The sequence below is a fragment of the Adiantum capillus-veneris genome, chromosome 5, assembly GCF_014529385.1.
Source record: "Adiantum capillus-veneris isolate H3 chromosome 5, ASM1452938v2, whole genome shotgun sequence".
Taxonomy (NCBI): domain Eukaryota; kingdom Viridiplantae; phylum Streptophyta; class Polypodiopsida; order Polypodiales; family Pteridaceae; genus Adiantum; species Adiantum capillus-veneris.
This window is the reverse complement of record NC_140935.1, coordinates 153,601,125-153,619,585: the sequence shown is the minus strand read 5'-3', so window position 1 is coordinate 153,619,585 and position 18,461 is coordinate 153,601,125. Positions and strand designations below refer to the sequence as shown.

The window sequence follows — 18,461 nt, the reverse complement described above, 5'->3', positions numbered from 1 at the left end:
GAAGCTAGCAGTAGGAGTATTTGTATACACAAGCAGAAAAATTTTTGTACTAGCTTGTGCTAACTAAAAGCATTAACCAACTTAAAATATAATGCTAACAAGATTTCTAGAAAGAGCAAAGGATCCGAGAATATTGTGTTGCGTGCGTATTGAAAAAGAATCATGAAAACCATGCCATACTGGTGCCACGAGAGGTGCTGACAACATGATAAAATGGTAATTGACATTACACCAAGAGACAACTATGAGTCGCAACATAAGAGAGACGATAGAGATGTTGCTATGTCAGAAAACAATTGTGCTACATTAGAGATCTATGAAAAGAGGGTGGAAGGGAGCCTGTTTAGGCTTATTACAAGAAAAATTGATTTATGGCATAGGGTCAAGAAAAGTAGAGCTAGGGGAGGTCGAGATGGGGTTTCTTGGTGTCAATGGAGGGTGGGCGTTCGCAGAGGTGTTCGGTGAGGCTGATTAAAATGGACTTTAGGTTATGGACGGAGGCTTGTGCGTCCAAAAGTCTAAGGCAAAGCTTCCGAGAACGGTTTTCCACGTGGTCGTAGTCTCGACGAAGATGTTCGAGCTCATCTTGCAAGGACTGGAGGGTGAAAGGGATGACAGTTGATTTGTTGGGCAACGACAAATCCATAGGTGTTGTGGTGGAACTTGGAGGAAGCATTCGGGGAGTGATGTACCACTATGACATCCTAAGCACGTAGCTCGCACCTTGTGAAGAGGGAGCACGTTCTGCAATCAGTCGAAAGTGTGTGTAGGAGCCGTTGAGTGTATGTGTGAGTGTGTGTGGGCGGAACCAATCTCTGGTTACATCAAACATTATGGGTGTTGCCCTCAACTTTACCCTTGTATGGCCGTGGGTTTACAAAAAAATAAAGGGAAAAAAAAGCATGTCCTCAGATTTTCAATGAAGGTTTATAAAAAAAGCTTCGTGTCATGCACAAGCTGAATGGGACAAATGAAGGGGTGGGGGGTACGTATAGTTTGTGACTGTGAGCGCCATCAAACAACGAAAGAGAGAGATAGGATTGTGTGTGCGTGTGGTTGCCTATTGACAAGGAAAAGAGAAAGGGGTAGCGACTGTAGAGAGGGAGAGAAATGGACGGTAACTATTGTAAAGCAATAACCTGCAAGTCTACATGCGAGGGGATTAGAGAGAGAGACAATTGGACGATTATTGGCATGATAGATTGTTGGTGGTGGATCTGATCAAAGAGAGAAGGGGAGAGATGCGCACCTCATGGCCATTGGGTGGTGGCGGGTATGAGAGAGAGAGAGAGAGAGAGAGAGAGAGAGAGAGAGAGAGAGAGGGAGATGATGAGGTGATAAGGGAGTGTGGGACTTCGTGTTAGGCCACCGGTTAGGCCGCCCCTTGTTCAGTTTTGCATGGCGTCTTTTTGTTCGATAAAGAGAGTGAGAGAGAGAAAGATAAGACTATGTGGTTGGTGATAGAGAATGGAGAGAGAAGGACTGTGTGTGAGTACGTCATGGTGAGAATGGCACCGGAAAGCAGTGGCAACACTGCTATAGTGAGAGAGAGATTTGTTTGTTGGCTTGGGATTGCTACATGAGGGGCTCATGTGCCCCTGGATGGTCAGTTTTGGTGGCTACTTGAGTTGATTTTCATGCAGGTGATCTGATAACGATACAATCTGCCTACTGGTTCGATAACAGATATTAGATGTTGGTTGATTGCGTGTTGCGGGCGATAAGGAGAAGCTTAGAGCAAAAAATAGTGGCGCTCCACCCAAAAAAAGGGGTGGTTAGTGTGGCATGCATTGGTCGAGAATTGGTGGTAGAGGACAGGTTGGGTTTGAGCGTATGGGGAAGTGGGTGAAAGTGACGTGAACAAGGGCATGATTAGGCTTGTCATCTCAGCCTAGTAGAATCGACAAATGTCGTGTGCGTACTGATGATGCAACTCTTCTGCGAAGCCATTCTCAGAGCAGGCTTTGCTTTTTTTTTTTTTTTGAGTTGTTTCCACAACTAGTAATAAAATTACCCTACCTATGAGAAACTGAGGGTTAAAGTATGCAATCACCACCATTTCTATGTGGTTCCCCATCTTTTAGTTTAACCTAAAACTCACACCCTTTTCATGGCTATCCATTCTCCTACTTAGGACAGGTGTCCATAATGGTGAAAAGAAACATCCTCGTCTCCTACTACTTCCTTAAAACCTTACTTTCTTCTTCTCATTCCCCTTGGGACAAAGCTTTAATAGGCTATTGCTTATTAGCTAATATAACCTACTCTTGCTTAAACTAATGCTAATATAACAATGCTATATTATTTCTCTCTAATTAAAATCTCAATATCAATTATAAATTTCTCTTACCCTTCATCCTATGATGTGAGTCGTAGCCGAGCCTTCATAACATGAAAGAGATTTTACTTTTGTAGCATCCTATCTAAGGCTACATATTATTCCCTTCCCATTATTGAGTATCCCCAATAAGATTAAGTTTAACCTATTCTATCATTATGTTTAATTAGCATAATCACTATACCATAACGATAAGGACGATATTCTCGTCAATTTCAAAGACCATTGACCATCTCATGCAACCAACACTAGTTACAACAAGTTAAATCAACTAACAACACTTATACGCATAAAAACAAAAACCCAAATACTTAGCTGTTGTTTGTTAAAATCTCTAGTTTTTGGAGTGTCACCACACCTCTGATACCATTGCTACAAAGGGAAGCACTGGGTACAATCTCCCCCGTGTAAGAGTGAGCATTTTCCTCTTGCACGTATTTATTTATAGATTTCTTGAATGCTCAAATTGAGTACAGATTGCCCGACCGGACACAATAATGTTCATAGCTCATAAAGAGCACTTGAATAATAAAATGTATATCCATTGATAGAGTCCATAGCTTGGTCAGCTTTTTCCACATGTCAGCTATAGGAAATAACAACAATATTCATTACAACAAGATTTTACGTGCCAAAAAACATGCATGCCGCCTTTGCAACGTGGCCAATGCCACACATATAAAAAAGAGCACTTTGTGAATGATAGACCTAATTATTTGCCACCTCTCATACATGGCCTCTTCTGCATATTCATTCCACTGCCTCTATGCCCAAGCCTCCTCGATGGTGATGCCTCATGCTCTCAATTAGCTACAACCTAAGCTGCCTTCGGCCCCTCAATAGGTGTTCACCTCTGTCGTCTTGTCTTCAGAAGGCCTTCAAGCCCTTTGCTTCTCTCTGACATCGTTTGCTCTTGAAGCATCATCACAAGCCATTACTTCTATCTGCCCTTGAAGCACCACCTTGGCTTTGGCCCCCTTCCTCTTGACACAACTCTACCATGCCTTCTTTTAGCCCCTACCGAATTGTATGCACAAAAGCCTTCAAATTGTGTTACACTTAGACGGTGCTGCAACTAGCTGCCATCATGTTGCCTACTATTTCATCCACCCCCTCTTTTGCCCACTGCCTCTAGGCCTCGTTCTCCAAAGCAGCCCAAGCTACACTATCATTTTCCACGCCCCTTGGAGGGACCATATCAGGTCTTTGTACCGTACCCAATATAGTCACTGCCCCATGACCATCTCTCTCTATCTAGGACGGTCTAGGCTCAGTATGTGCCACATGCCTTTTGTTCACGCATCATATCCCAATCGCCTCCATTCAATGCGTGTAGCCCCAAACAGCTTAAAGCCCCTGTTTCGTAAGCCCAAGCCACCCCTTACCCAACTGCCACAAGAGCCCTCGATGTCACTCCTTTGTCCATTATCTCTCACCCTAGTGATTCATCCTCACTAAGTGATGCAACCAGCTTCAGCCACTAGAAGAGAAGACTTTCAATCCCAAGGCACTCTACTAGGAAGGTTCCTGCTAGGTACTTCATCTCAATACCTTTGAGTGCACATGGAAACCTCATTGTGTTGCAACCATCTTCAACCACCAAATGAGCAGACATTCAAGAATGGAGCATTGCAAACAGTCCACCTTGCCATACTCAAAAGCATGATTAATGAAACCCATGTAGTGCAAGCAATACTTCTTGTGTCCATTATGCATGAGCATGGGAAAGAGAACACCTTGCTTCATGAGAGTTGCGGCTATCAACAACCAGCAAACTCTACCATTACCATCTGTAAAATGATGAGCAATGACCATTCCATAAAAGAGCCTGGTCACACACTCAACAGATGGTTCGGGTTCTTGTCAAGCAACGCAAGCTCACAGAGGATGTCGCTTCATCAGTTTAACAATTTATTGCAGATAACCACACTTTCAGTGATCATATGTTTGAATTTTCAACACTCTTGTAGCCAAATTTCAAGGTTGATGCCATTTGCAAGTCGAAACATGTCATGCTTTTAATTGGAAGGGGTGAGATTTAAAATGATAATTGCCGGTGGCCAAACAAGGAGAAATTTGTTCAGTCTCACCAGAAGAGCAGACTTTCAATCCCAAGGCACCGTACTAGGAATGTTCTAGCTTGGTACCTCTCTCTCCGATAGATTCGTACTTCATCTGAATGCAGGCTGGAGTGAACATAGAAAACTCATTGTGCTACAACCGCCAGAAGTGTAAACATTCAAGAATAAAGTGCACATGGAAACCTCATTGTGCTGCAACAAGCTTTAGCCACCAGACAAGCAAACATTTGAGAATTAAGCATTGCAAACGACCCACCTTACCATGCTCAGAAGCGTGATTAGTGACAACCATGTAGTGCAGGCAATACTTCTTGTGTCCGTTATGCATGAGCATGGGAAAGAGCACACCTTGCTTCATGAGAGCTGCGGCTATCAACAACCGACAGACTCTGCCATTACCATATGTAAAAGGATGAGCAATGATCATCCCATAACAGAGCTTGGCCACACACTCAAGAAATGGTTCAGGTTCTTGTCAAGCAAGGCAAGCTACAAAGGATGTCGCTTCATCAGTTCAACAATTTATTGCGGATAACCAAACTTCCCAGTGATCATATGTATGTGTATTCCCAACACTCTTGTAGCCAAAATTCAAGGTTGATGCCGTTTGCAAACTACTGTTTAAGTCGAAACATGTCATGCTTTTAATTGGAAGGGGTGAGACTGAAACGATAATTGCAGGTGGCCAAACAAGAAGAAATTCGTTCAGATGTCGCTTTTTGAGCGAGGTCTTTTGGTCACGCTTTTCAATCAAGATCATTTTTTTCTTTTGGTTATGCTTTTAGAGCGAGATCGCAACGCTTTTCTTTTTTCTTCGAGCGAGGTGGGATTATGATCCGGAGTCTATGCTCAGGATTGAGCCAAGTGGCTAAATACGGTGGTCTTATTTGAAAAAGGACTCTAGTAAAAAAGGGCTATGAGAATTGCCATGTAGTGCTTTTTTTTTTGCATGAACACGCTCTTAAAAAGCTCGACAACATAGAAGACATTGTGTACGCTGGAGCCTGGCTGCTCAAAAAAGGGGAATATGCGTGCAATGGTGGATCTGACGCGCAGAGAGAGAGAGAGAGAGAGAGAGAGAGAGAGGAAGAAGAAGGCGAAGGCTGAAGCCTCTCTTCTGCCATCTGGGCCCTGGCTTGTTCTTCGACTCCAGGAATGATTGCAGAGCTGGAGCTGCTGGACACAGCCAATTGCCCCAACACGACAAAGGGGACTATGGCGTTAGCACAGCTGCCTGCCAAAACACTGCATTTATGAGCTTTTGGGTCCCTTGATTGGATGATGAGATGGAACATGAGCATTGAGCAATAATTGGGCGCTCTCTCAGACTCTCTCTCTCTCTCTCTCTCTCTCTCACACACACACACACACACACACCCCATAACTCAGAACGTGATTGTGTTGGGGATAAGTGAAGCAAGATCAAGGCTACGATCACATGATGGGCTGGTGGTGAGCGTAACCTCCCTCTCCAAGAACAAGACTCCGCTACCCTGCTTTCACGGTAAGCAGACTTGAGTGAGTAGTAGCCTTCAAGACAGGGAATTCTGCCCCTTCTTCCTTACTCAGCTTTCTATGCAAGTAAAACAGGGATTTAAGCAACATAACAACATTGGGTCCTTCTTCTTACCCTAGGCTTTTTTTTTTCCCGCCCCCACCAAGTCTTTAGTGCCTTACCTTTTGCCCATATCCCTTTGGCAAGAACACCTTTTGTATTTGAACTCGGTACCTTGCCGCTTGTGCTCGATTCCCACCAGTGTTCGTGAAAAATTATTTTTCCAACATGCAAAATTCCTTTCTTCGATTTTGTCAAAAGGAAAATTTTTAAGATTAGGTAATTTCTTCGGGTTTTTACACTATTTTTCTCTATTTTGAAGCGGAATTTCTCCCTTTCCCCTTGCCCTCAACCGGCATTTTTGAAATTGAAAACGGCCGATATTAAGCTGAAACACATTTTTCCGGTACCACCGTGGTTAACCTTATGCCGTTTGGAACTTCGCACAAGTTGGGGTCCAATGACAAGGAGCGAGGATGGCAAAACACCACCTTCTGGAAATCTTGCATCGGTACTTGTACCCTAAAGTTGACCTTAAATTAGAGATGAGAAAAGAAACATATAGTCTAATCTCGATCGATCGATCGATCGAGAGAGCGTCTTGAAAAGGCCTTGCGAGTGGCACGAGTTTACAAACCCTCTTGTGAATCGAATCTCTGCCATATTTGGCAACGATGAAAAGCCCTTTTGAGAAGAACTCTACTTTTAGAGTTTTCAAGTAGCTGTTGAAAGATGGGGTGCTCTCTCTCAATGCCAAAGTCGAGGGGAAACGAGGGTTTACGTGAAACCACCCTTACATGTGTAGACACTCTAGGAGCCAAAAGAAGGGTCAAAAGTTTAAAAGAGCTAAAAGAAAGCATGGGGGGACCACCTGGAGAGCTTTTGAGGGTACTATGGTGGGGTGTAGGATGACTTTTTTTTTCTTTTGGTTAAGGCAGAAAGCAAGGAGAGAGAAAGTCTTTGAAGTTTGCAGAGATGTGAGGTGTCATCAAACCATAAAGAGAGATGAAAGCAAGGAAAATAAGAGGAGGTTCTTTTGATGTCAAAAGATTCCAATTTCCCTCTATGTGAAAGATTAAAACTGTTAGGGTTGTAGAGAGAGAGAGAGAGAGAGAGAGAGAGAGAGAGAGAATCAATGTTCGGGAAAGGTTTGCCTCAGCTTAGCCTAGAGCCGGTTCAAAATCTATATTAGCTGGTTTGAAACCAGGGAAAACCAGTAAAAAATACAAGGAAATAGTTCAAAAATCTTGCAAATTTGAAGAATTTTACTAGTATTTCTGGTCTTCATCTTGGGGAGGAGGAAACATGGCCGTCTAGGGAAAAATACTTTTCCGAACATCGGAGAGAATGCATGCATGCATGCATATGTGTTTCTTCATTCTTTATGTAGGGTTGTTGCCATCATCCATACTTTTAAAGCTTAGTTCTATTCATCAACAGGATCATGAATGCACTTCTATATGAGTTGCATTGTGATCATCCTATAGAAAAATGTTAGCACCTCTTCTTTACTATGGCTAAAGGAGATAGGGGAAATCCCACCTCTTTTATTGGAAAGGGCCCTGAGAGCTACTCTTTTGTCATAACCATGCCATATGCATGTGTAGAGAGCATAAGGATTGTGAAGCCATTCCATTAAGGGACAAGCCTGAAGGCTGATGGGTGCTGGTTGTGAGAAAGAAGGTTAACTCAAAAAGGACATAAAGGTCATGTAATAATGTGTGTGTGTGTGTGTGTGTGTGTGAGAGAGAGAGAGAGAGAGAGAGAGAGGAGGGGGGACCACACAAGATCCATATGGGGGCACATGGGAGGCAAGGGGTTGGCTCATGGTTGTGTGTGCTGAAATGCAGAAGGTGAATGTGTGTGTGTGAGAGAGAGAGAGAGAGAGAGTGTGTGGGGAGAGAGCTTTTTCTCTCCTTTAATAAATAAAAGAAGACCTTTAAATCTCTCAATTTTTAAGTCAAAATTTGAAGACTTTGGCCATTTTACACTGAAGCACAACAAATGCTTCTTGTTTTCATGGCAACCTTGGAATCTAGCTGAGATGTTGCAAATTTGGTTGATTCACCGCTTTGTGTGCCGAATTGAAGCAAACGAATATGTAACAGTGTAGTAGCAGAGAAAGGGAGACTGTCTCTCGCGAGTAATAGGTCTTTATTTTGAGACTCGTCGGATAGATCTTTGAGGTTTTTAGGGATTGCTCATACGACTATAAAGCAACTACTAGCCTATTCCTCTTCTCTCTCTCTCAAACGAGGAGAACCATCATAGTGAAGGCACATGCATGCCCTTAGGCTTTGGAGTTGATCCCAAAAGTTGTTATAAAACAGGGTGTCTCCAAGTTCCAATTTCTGGTTTGCAAGGGTAGAGGTTGAGCCCTAAAGGCTAATCTTTAATATGGAGCAAAGCTACAATTCACATGTATTTATGGGACAATGACAAATGGGCGCGCGCGCGCACACACACACACACATACACTATAATGTCGCTATTACACATATAGACGCACGCACACAACAAACAGAGTCTCCGTATTACATCATTGTTTTGATTTGGCTCTCCTACGGTCTACCCACATTCACTAGTACTCTAGACAACTATCTCTCTCTCTCTCTCTCTCTCTCTCTCTCTCTGTCTCTGTCTCTGTCTCTGTCTGTGCTCTAGGCTCTCCTCCCTCTTGCCTTGCAAACCCAGCACACACAGATCCTCCCTCTAGGCTAGTCTTGCCACTGGGGGGATGGGTTTGGCCTTGGGTAGCAAGACCCTCATCCTCTCTCTTGCTTCACCCATCATCTGTCTTTCTGTCATCAGCATCCAATTCTTCATCAGATCCATTATCCCCTGATTGCAGATCGTCAATCCTAAAGTTGCAACTAAAAGCGCAAAATGTGTTGAGCATCGCCATCATCTACAGTGTAAAGAGCTCATCAAGCAGCATGTGCTCTGCATCAGGGGGGAGGAGAGGGGGCAGAAGGATGGGCATGGTCATGCTCTCTCTAGAGCATTGTCTCTCTAGCGAGAAGGCGCATCTTCTTCTGTGATGTGGAAGCGTCCTACTTTTGCAGTTGCGATGGCGTGCACCAACAGCAACAGTACAACCAAAGACACTACTACTAGGAGGAGGAGGTACTAGTAGGCGAGGCAGGAGAGGAGAAGAGGAGCACGGGGGGCAGAGACAGAGAGCCCAAGTAGCAGCAGCAACTTAGCAAGAGTCCAGCATTACATGCACACATACATTGTATGCAACATCAACATCTGGGATAGCTCTCTGGGGCCTATCATTTCACTCACCTGCAGCAAGCAAGGACACTCCTCCCAGTAGAATAACAGCTTCCTTCCTTCCCTTATTTCCCTTCCCTCTGCCCCATCAAAATCATCAGCACGATCATCATCCCCATCATCATCACCTTGGTTGCAGAGTAGCTCAAAGCCCCCCCACATGCTCCTTCTTAAAAAAACAAACCCTCTTTCCCTGCTCCCCTTTAGATTCTGCCTTCCCTTCCTCCCCTCTCCCTCTTAGCGCACTTGCCCCTGCTCTTTCACTCACTCCATCTCCATATCCACCTCAATCTCTCTCACATTCCTTTCATTTGCTTTGCTTTCTCCTATGCTCCAACTCATCCATCCCGCATTGCTGCTTTTCTTTTGAAAATCCCCCCGTTCTACCTTGCTTGCTGGCTTTGGAGTGATTCCTCACATTTGTCATCAACAGCCTTTTCCTCCGAAAAAGCTGCAACACATGTGTTAGGCATGCTAGCACTCTCCTAATAGAGCTCCATGTTGCTTGGCTGCCATCCTGCTGGCATGCATTGTGAGATCGCCACACATGTAAGCATCAATCAAACAAGAGGTTGAGCTCATTTTGGAATTCATTGCTGGATTGGCTTTGCAGAATATACATGGCAAGTATGTAAGACACACACCACTTACTTCTGCCACACTCTGTGTTGTGTGTGTGTGTGTGTGCGCGCGCGCGCGCCCGTGCGCCACAATTGCACACATGGACTATTGTTTGTCTAGGATGCAAAAATCAAGAGATCAAGATCAAAGCATTGTATATGAATGTGTGGGCGTGTTTGTCTGCGTGTGCCCATGCTTGTGGGTCAATGACTGCTTTCACCTGCATCTATTGAACCTTCAATTATTTTTTAAAGAAACAGTGCGATCCAGCTTGTTCAGAACCATACCAAATCTTGGTAATGCAAGTTAACCTAGCCAAAGTATCAGATTATTAAGCACAATGAAGGGAGACACACCTCTTGATTATGCAGAGTTTCAGCTCACCCCAAAGTGCACCAGGTAATAAGCTCTTTTTTGCATGATGATGGGAAAAGCATGCATATAGTAGGATCCAAAGCATGTGTTTGCAAGGATTGAACCTGATTGCTTCTTTTTCCAACATTATGCTTGCATTTTGTGCAACAGATGCGAGCTACTTGTATCAGCAGATGGTCTTATGGAAAAGCTTGCTTCTGGTTTTGTCAAGCCCTTTATCACACAGCTGCGAGCTGCTGAAGTCCAAGTCACAAAAGGTAACCAGGTCATAAGGTTGGAGACCAAATCGGAAAATGAGAAGAAATCTCCTCATCCGCAGAGCAATAAGGCATGGTTCTGCAAAGGAACCATAGAAAGGTTTAAATCAGCATTTGGCAATCTCCTGCTTTTGTGCTAGAATCACATAGTTGTGTTGAGATTGATGTCCATAAGCACCCTTAATGTCCAGGTTTGTAAGATTTGTTAGTACCCCTGAGGTCATTGAACGGGTGAAGACCATAGAAGATGAGCTAATGCAGCTAGAGCAAGTTCGTAGTGCATTGGTGAACACATTTGCACAGGTAAGCTGACATATCCACTGCTTAATACAAACCCTAATCAAATTAGCTTCAGGGCTCCTTACACGTTTGTTTGTTCGCTGGTGTTTCAGACGCCTGATAGGTTTCCCTATGGCGAAGCAACCACAGGTATGTTTCCGATTCAATCACTTGCTCTGCTACACATTTTCTAAAGTTCCGTCAATTGTAGACTCTCACATGATTTTCTCCCCGTAAAAGACTAGCTTTAGACCATAACATGTATTCTGTCTGTGAATGATACTCGTAGGAATGCTGGAACTTCATATTTTATATAGTTGCCAGGGTTTATCTGACGGTTTGCTTTATGCTGCATCATGTGGAATGATGAACCTGCGTTTTGAGCATGCGCCGAACAATTTAACTAGCAAGTCCTGCAACCAGGAACTGTGTCTAGATGTAAGGGGAAGAAAACAATGTTGGAGAGCTGGAGGCTCACAGCCATAAAAGGTACAAGTGATGGAAGGTTGATGGTTTAGTGGCAAAACGTAGCTGTGGAAGTTCTGACTAGAAGGCTTGCCGCTCTCTGCTGCTCCCACACTACTGCTAAAAAATTCATGCCAAACCTGGCACTTGTGACCTGGGTGTCTAGTGAAATGGCTCGAACTGTATCTAGGACATTATTCAAGGCCGGTAATACATTGATCAGCACAAGTTCCGAAGCCGGCGTAATTGCTTTTGTGTCCCTCCATACAAGATATTGTTGTAGAGCATTCAATTAAAGATAATGTTCGCTATGTTTTGTCAGAAGCTGAAATTCTACTTAAGCATGCAGAATTCAAGGTTTGGGAATGGGTGGGATGTTGCAATATAATACGCAATTACTATGCTGTTCAAATGATGAGATTTTGGAACGTAGGGCATGCTCAACTTCTATTTTTACTCAAATTTGATGTATGAAGCTTGGTTCAGAGACGAACACTGGCAAATCCCAGTTTTATTACCCGCTAACTAATGAGCTACATGGTCATGATAGCATCCAATCAAGACCAGTTGCGTCATGACAATGTGCATGTAGGCTTCAGCAAAGAGCCATCCTTATAAAAGAGTAGTGGTTAAATAACTCGACATTCTTCAGCCAATCGTGTCTGCTCCCAAATATGTGGAACTGGTGTTCTTGCTTGCAGCTCCCTGTAAATTCTGAAAACTAAACTCAACATATGGAGTGTGCACATGAAGACTTTATCTCATCTTACCTGGCCCCGTAGCTCTGGCTCCCCTGAACTGAATTTGGAACCCAATGACAGGCTAATCATCATAATTTATTGATGCTTACGTGGGGCAATTTTGTAGTGGCATGAAGTACCTGAATGAATAGTTAAAGGATTGGGTTAAGATGGATTCATATTTCACCCTTTTCACATGGAGATCAATCAATCTTCCAATGGGAGCGAGCGTTCTTCCACTATATGCATGCTACTCCGTCTGCTGTTATGTGCCCACTTCCATACCACAGAATTGAAAGTATGCTTGTTCATCATACCTTTAGCTTAACTCGGCTTCTGTTGCACTTCAGAAACCTTTTCCAATATTGACAAACATAAATGGTCAGTTTTGATGTGTCTTAATGCAATTGCTTTGCTGTAGATATTATAAATCATTACAATTGAACTAGCAGCCTATATCTTACCAATGAGGACCCTTCTTATTCAATTAAAAAATTAGTCCCACTCTGTTCTGCCAAGACTCTGAGACATTCGTACATTTTACCTTCCTGTCAACAGGCCATCAACGAAGTAGGGACGGTACCAACGCATCGGTAAGTGTTTTTGCAAGCAAGAAAGTTGCTGCTAGTAGTGTCTAGCCACTTATTTTTCAATAGCCTTAAAATGACTAGGTGCCAAGAAGATTTTCGACCGACAAGGAAGACAATGAACCTGATGCTTCCAAGTAAGTAGTCTGCCCACAGTTTTAATTGCCTTTACGTCTGGAGTTTTATAATGTAGGTAAAAAATTGCAATCATTTCAGCCATACATTGCTGACATGAGAAGTACTGAATGTATTCTGTTTGAGCGCTCGGCAGAAAAGAGTTGCTAAGAGCAATGGAAGCCCGCTTGAATGCCCTTCATCAAGAGCAAAACATGGCATTTTCTCGTGCTAATGCTGCAGGATTTGACAACAATAACATTGCTGATCTCATGACCTTCGCAGAGCACTTTGGTGCCGATCGACTACAGTAAGTGATCATGCACCGGTCAGGCTTTTGATGTTTACCTTCTAAATGTTGGCTATCATGAATCCCCCTTTGTCATCAGTTTGAGACATGCCTGCAGCATTTGTGGCCATCCCTTATTAAAATTCTTTGGAAGGGAGGCAGCGCTTACATTCTACCTTTATTTTGTGTCTACAGTGATGCATGTGCCCACTTCCTTGCTTTGTTATGCAAGAAAACAGTTCCCAAGGGAGGACAAGAATGCACCAACTCTCCCATTTTTGAGACGCCCTCGGATGCTTCAGCATGTACATTAGCAAGTGCGTTCGGAACCATGCTAGTCTCCAAGGAAGAAGCATGGCTTCAAAACACAAAGCGCAAACTTGATTTTGGAGCTAACAAACCTCAAGCTGTCAAATCCGGTGGTAAGTGGCTTTGAAGCCATTACTCTCACAAAGTGATCGAAACCTCTCTGTCATTTTTTCTTTGTTATCTTCATTCTTCGTAATGCCACAGCCCAAGGTCAAGAATGCATATTTAGAATGGAATTGGTGATCCCAAGTGTATCGTTTGTGTGCTGCAGTAGCAGAAACAAAAGGGATTGATCCAGCAAAGAGAGATTTCAGTGAGAAGGGTGGTTCCACAATAAGCACTACTGTTGATCAAATGGCCGACGTAACAGGCAGTGGTATGTTCTATGCTCGCTTGCAACAAATGGCCCAACAAGTAGATGCAAGATCAAAGGAAGACTTTGGCTGGCAGAATGATGGAGAGAAGGAGCTTTCATTCCAAGCTGAAAACGAGGCAGACAGCTCATTCCAAATCAAGCCCTCAGATTCATTGTTGCCAGAGATAAATACGTCCTTCCCTGCATTGAGAGTCCGTACTGAAGGCTCTCCGACACAGAACACAAGCTTGGTAGGAACGGGAACGACTAAAGACGAAGAAGTCGTCAGTAAAGGAAAGGTCCCTGAAGAAACTCCACATGCAGAGACAGAAAAAAGCAATAGTACAAGAGGTGACGCACCTGCAAGAAGGCTGAGTGTTCAAGCTGCCATCAGTCTATTCGAAAGCAAAAAAAAAGATTCGAATGAGCCCCCTTTTCGGAAACTTACAAAGCAGGACAGCCGCAAGTCATTAGGTGAGAGCGGAAATTCGCCTTCTGAAAAATCTGTACTAAAAAGATGGAGTGGGCAAACCCCATGCAGCCCAGAAGCAAACAATGTGCAAGAAAAGAAAGTATTTGAGAGCAAAGGATTGGATGTGCGACAAGATTTTGATTTAGCAAAGGTTAAGGCTGCAGCAAACAAAGTCTTGTCATCACAGGAAGTGGCAGATGCTCCGCCTCAAGTTAGACCTGATGACCAAGCGAGAGAGAACTTTAAGAAATCTTTAAGCAGTCTTTTGCAACATGATAGTGTCCAGCACCTTGAACAGAGTAGCAGATCTAAGAGTATGGATGCAAATATGCAGCACATAAAGCATTCATCTCCTCCCCTTCAGCAGCCTCCTAACAGCATAGGTGGGAGCCACATGGGTCTGGATTCTCAAAATTTGTCAAGTGCAGACCAAAATCTCTTGACAACCAAAATGGATGCAGACAAAGCCGAATCAGAAGCTGCCACTGTAGTTGTGCCACCAAAATTGAGTTTGCTGAAGAAAACCATCACAGAGATAAAGCATGTCTCAGAAGTAAAGGCTGATGATAAACCAGTGCCATCTAGGACTAGCATAGATTACAATGCAAAGCCTGACCAAGAACATAAAGACAAAGAAATGCTGAAGACCCACAACACAAAAGAGCTTCTGCCAAAGCCAAATCAATCAGTTCCTCACAGATCACGAATCCCCTCTCAAGCTTCAGCCGGAGCTCCCTTTCAACGCGAAAATGTCGGGTCTCTGGGGGTTGCCGTCTCAGAATCAGAGCAAGTTTTGGAAAGGAAAACAGAGACAGTTAAGCAGAGGGATGTCCCTCCTATTGACAGACAGACCGTTAGAACTACGAGCCTTGGGAAAACCTCTGTGCAGAAAAAGACGAGTTCGATGAAAGAACATTCGACCAACTTGTTAACCTCATCTGTGGATTTTCATATGCAAGCTTTAGTTAAAATGGTTGAGCATCAATACACCAATATGAGCTTCAATGGTGTAGAGATTGCAAATGATCAAAGAGGAGAACAGAGAGGGAGATTTTATGATCAGTACGCGAAGCTTAGAGAGGCAAAGCTGAGAGGAGAGCATCCCGCTAAGAGAGCAGAGAGAGAGGCTAAGCTGAAATCAATGCAGGAAACTCTTGAGAGAAGAAAAGCAGAGATGGAAACTAAAGCAGTAAGGCTCTCAAGGAAAAAGGTCCGTGATGCTCGTGCAGCTGACCCAGGAGGTGACAGGATGTCTCGAAATACGGGACTCACACCAACTACGGTTGAACAGGTATATTTAACTTAAAACATGTTGGGCTTAAGCAAACGAGTTAGGAATTAAATGCTTCAGCTAAAATCTGCATTTTTCATGGCAGAAAGATCTTAAAGATGAGGATGATGACACCGACCAAGAGGACTATACCTTAAAATCTCAAGATCAGATACGCGACTACAGCAACCCTACTTCACCAGTGTCAACACCCCGCTCATCAAAGAGTCGTTCCTCTTCGTTGAAGTTACGAGCTCCCACTAGAGCAGTGCCAACTCTTTCAAAACCTGTAAGTAGTTCTCGCAATTCAGCTCGTGGAGGTGCATCTTCGCCTAAGTCCACTTCCAAGAATCCTGGAGGAGCACCTAGCCAAGGAAAATCATCAAGCTTTAGCACTCCTACTGCAGACACAACAGCTATTAAATCTCTTCTTAATGTGAAAGATGTAACTAGAAGCTCTATCATTCGTACAGGAGGGTCTGCTAGAGTCCATCCTAGGCTTAATGTTTCACCAAGTGAAGCCGTTACTCTGATTGATGATCCAATCAGTGTAGCTACACCTGCTAACGCAGAAAAAAAAGAACCTAAGATTCAACCATTGTTAACAAGGAAAAATGTAGCATCTATTGCCGCATCAAGAAGTTTTCCTACAGATGCTGGGATGTTGTTGGGATCTCCTAAGGATCAGCAAGAAGGGGCTGCAGATGCACTTGATAGTAGAACCCCACAAAATTTTGGTGCAACACAAGAGGCAAAACCATTCCTTAGAAAGGGACGAGGCATTGGTCCTGGTGCTGGACCAGGCATCATGAAACAAAAGGCATTTACCCTGGTAGAAAGTTCCAAGAACTCTGATGAAGAAACATATAAAGAATGCAAGCAAGATGAGGGCTATGCGGAATCAGAAGATATTAAGAGCACACCAGAAAACTCTATCGGGGTTCTTGAGGCCAGCGATGCAAGGATAGGTCAAGAACAGGATGTCTCCTCATCAGGTGTGGAGACAATGCCTACTGCAAATGATGAATCAGCATCACCGCCAAGTAGTAGGCCTAGTACTGGACCAACAGAAAGTGGAGAAGTGGAAGCATTGGATGATCTTCCGGGAAGTGCTTCTGAAAATGAGAAGCCTGTTTCAGACACCGCCACTTCCCATGAGAAACCTGAGGGGATTGGGCCAGGAGTCGTCAAATCCACACCACAAGGTTCATTCTTACAGATTGGAAATCATAAGCAAAAGGAGGGCACTTTAATGCTATCAGACCTTCTTTCACAGAAAAACTCAGACCCAGTGAGCAACACTGCTGGGTATGTCACATCTTCGGTCTCTTTTAGGGAAGCATCATTATTGCCACATGGACAGATTGGAAGCCCTTTTCCGGCATCTGTTTCACACCCATATTCTTCTATGCTGCAGCGTGGCGCTGTTTCAAGCCGTTTTAGCCCACCAAGAGGAGACTTACCTTCGAGTAGCCCTGCTCTGTGGAATGTCTCTCAATCCGGTAAGTATATACAAGAAGCGGACCTGGTCCATTCTGGTAGACGTTTAACTGGACATCAAAAGCAGTCCACTATGTTGCCACTTCCTCCAAAAGAACCATCAAAAGGATTCAAAAGGCTCTTGCACTTTGGACGAAAAAGTCGGACATCTGAAACTACTACAGACTGTGTTTCTGTCTCGACCACTTCTGAAGGAGACGATGATGCAGATGATGTAAGAGAGTCTGGCAGCCAACTCTCTGATGAGTTGTTGCAAAAGATACGGATGCAGAAAAGGGGATTTGAGTATGGGAACATGGGGGATCAAATGGGTTATCCAGACCAAGACACATGTAAGTAGGAAGGTGACGCGCTATCTCGTAAAGTCAATGACGTTCTTCTGATTGCTTCTGACAGCTACTGACCTCCTCTGATTGTGTCCTAATTTCAGCTCAGTTCTTTGGAAGTGCCATTCCACCTCCGCCTGCCAATTTTAAGCTGCGGGAAGAACATCTATCAGGAGGCAATCTAATAAAAGGTTTATACTATGCCTGTGGTTTAACTTAATGAGAGATGGAATAGTTCCTGAGTCTTGTTTAATACCTTATTGCAGCTCCAAGGTCTTTCTTTTCATTATCGTCTTTCCGCAGTAAAGGCAGTGAGGGAAAGTCACGATGAGGTAACTATTACTCGTTAAATGCAGAAGATTTCATTTCCAATCTAGCCATAGCTCATGGGTTTTTGTGCTTGTGCAGGTGTACAAGTCTTTTTATACCCCTTGCTCTGTATAATTCTGAGATGTATAGTTGCAGACATTATACTGCAGTAATCAACGAGTACACACCACCTAGGCAGCCACCACCAAGTTTCTCTTTTTGCAAGAGCTTGACCACATTTTTAACCTGTGATTTTAATTTACTGATGTAGGCATACATCTAATCAAAGTGGATCACCCACAACAATTCTTTCATAGCAAGCAAAACCACTGAAGTTCCACAACATTGTCTTGAGGTGTCAAAAGTGTTCATTATAGCTATCATGAAGGTTACCACTGAGCCAAATCATGTTTTGACTTACCATAAAGGTTACCATTGAGCCAAATACTCCATGGTGGAAATTGGCAGATTACTAATTTAACCTCTGCTCATTAGCATAAATTTGAAGCTTTCCATTATAGACATGATGAAGATTCATGGTATTCAGCACTTGGACTAGATACAAGATGGCCTACAACTTGGGACAAATTGACACTCAGCTTAATCTTAAGTACAGCTGAGCAAACATGCCATCATGTACTGGGGATAATGTCTCAACATCACATGACGAGAGATGCGTAGATAAGTAACAAATCACATTGGGATGGCAGGGACCTTGATTAGCAAATTCTTAGAAAACTAGGAAGGGTGTGAGTTGAAGTACAAAGATTATGAGCTAATGATGCGACATAGTTGCACCCAATCTGCTTAGTGGTAGAAGCTAAGCCATAGCACTGTGGTTCCATCCTATATTGCAACACCCCATATAAAATCTTCTTTCTGTGGTGCATTATGTTTGTCACACATCATCCTAGTTAGTAGGGCTCTCCAATCTCAGAAA

At 43.5% G+C, this 18,461-nt stretch overlaps 1 protein-coding gene across 7 annotated transcripts; it reads left to right on the top strand.

Moving 5' to 3' along the window:
- The first annotated feature begins 8,626 nt into the window (after positions 1 to 8,626).
- Positions 8,627 to 17,864, top strand: LOC147458327 (uncharacterized). Of its 7 annotated transcripts, none has more exons than XM_086512989.1 (14): positions 8,627 to 9,802; positions 10,135 to 10,273; positions 10,400 to 10,606; positions 10,698 to 10,809; positions 10,899 to 10,935; positions 12,549 to 12,583; positions 12,662 to 12,714; positions 12,849 to 13,001; positions 13,176 to 13,402; positions 13,561 to 15,407; positions 15,493 to 17,218; positions 17,317 to 17,403; positions 17,479 to 17,544; positions 17,621 to 17,864. In XM_086512989.1, the coding sequence occupies exons 2-13, from the start codon at positions 10,215 to 10,217 to the stop codon at positions 17,541 to 17,543; spliced, it is 4,608 nt and encodes a 1,535-aa protein (XP_086369115.1). In that variant the 5' UTR covers positions 8,627 to 9,802; positions 10,135 to 10,214; the 3' UTR covers position 17,544; positions 17,621 to 17,864. The 7 variants fall into 7 exon arrangements, with proteins under 7 accessions (XP_086369115.1, XP_086369113.1, XP_086369112.1 ...); XM_086512987.1 differs by having other exon boundaries at positions 10,129 to 10,273; XM_086512986.1 differs by having other exon boundaries at positions 8,627 to 9,876.
- The last annotated feature ends 597 nt before the right edge of the window (positions 17,865 to 18,461 follow it).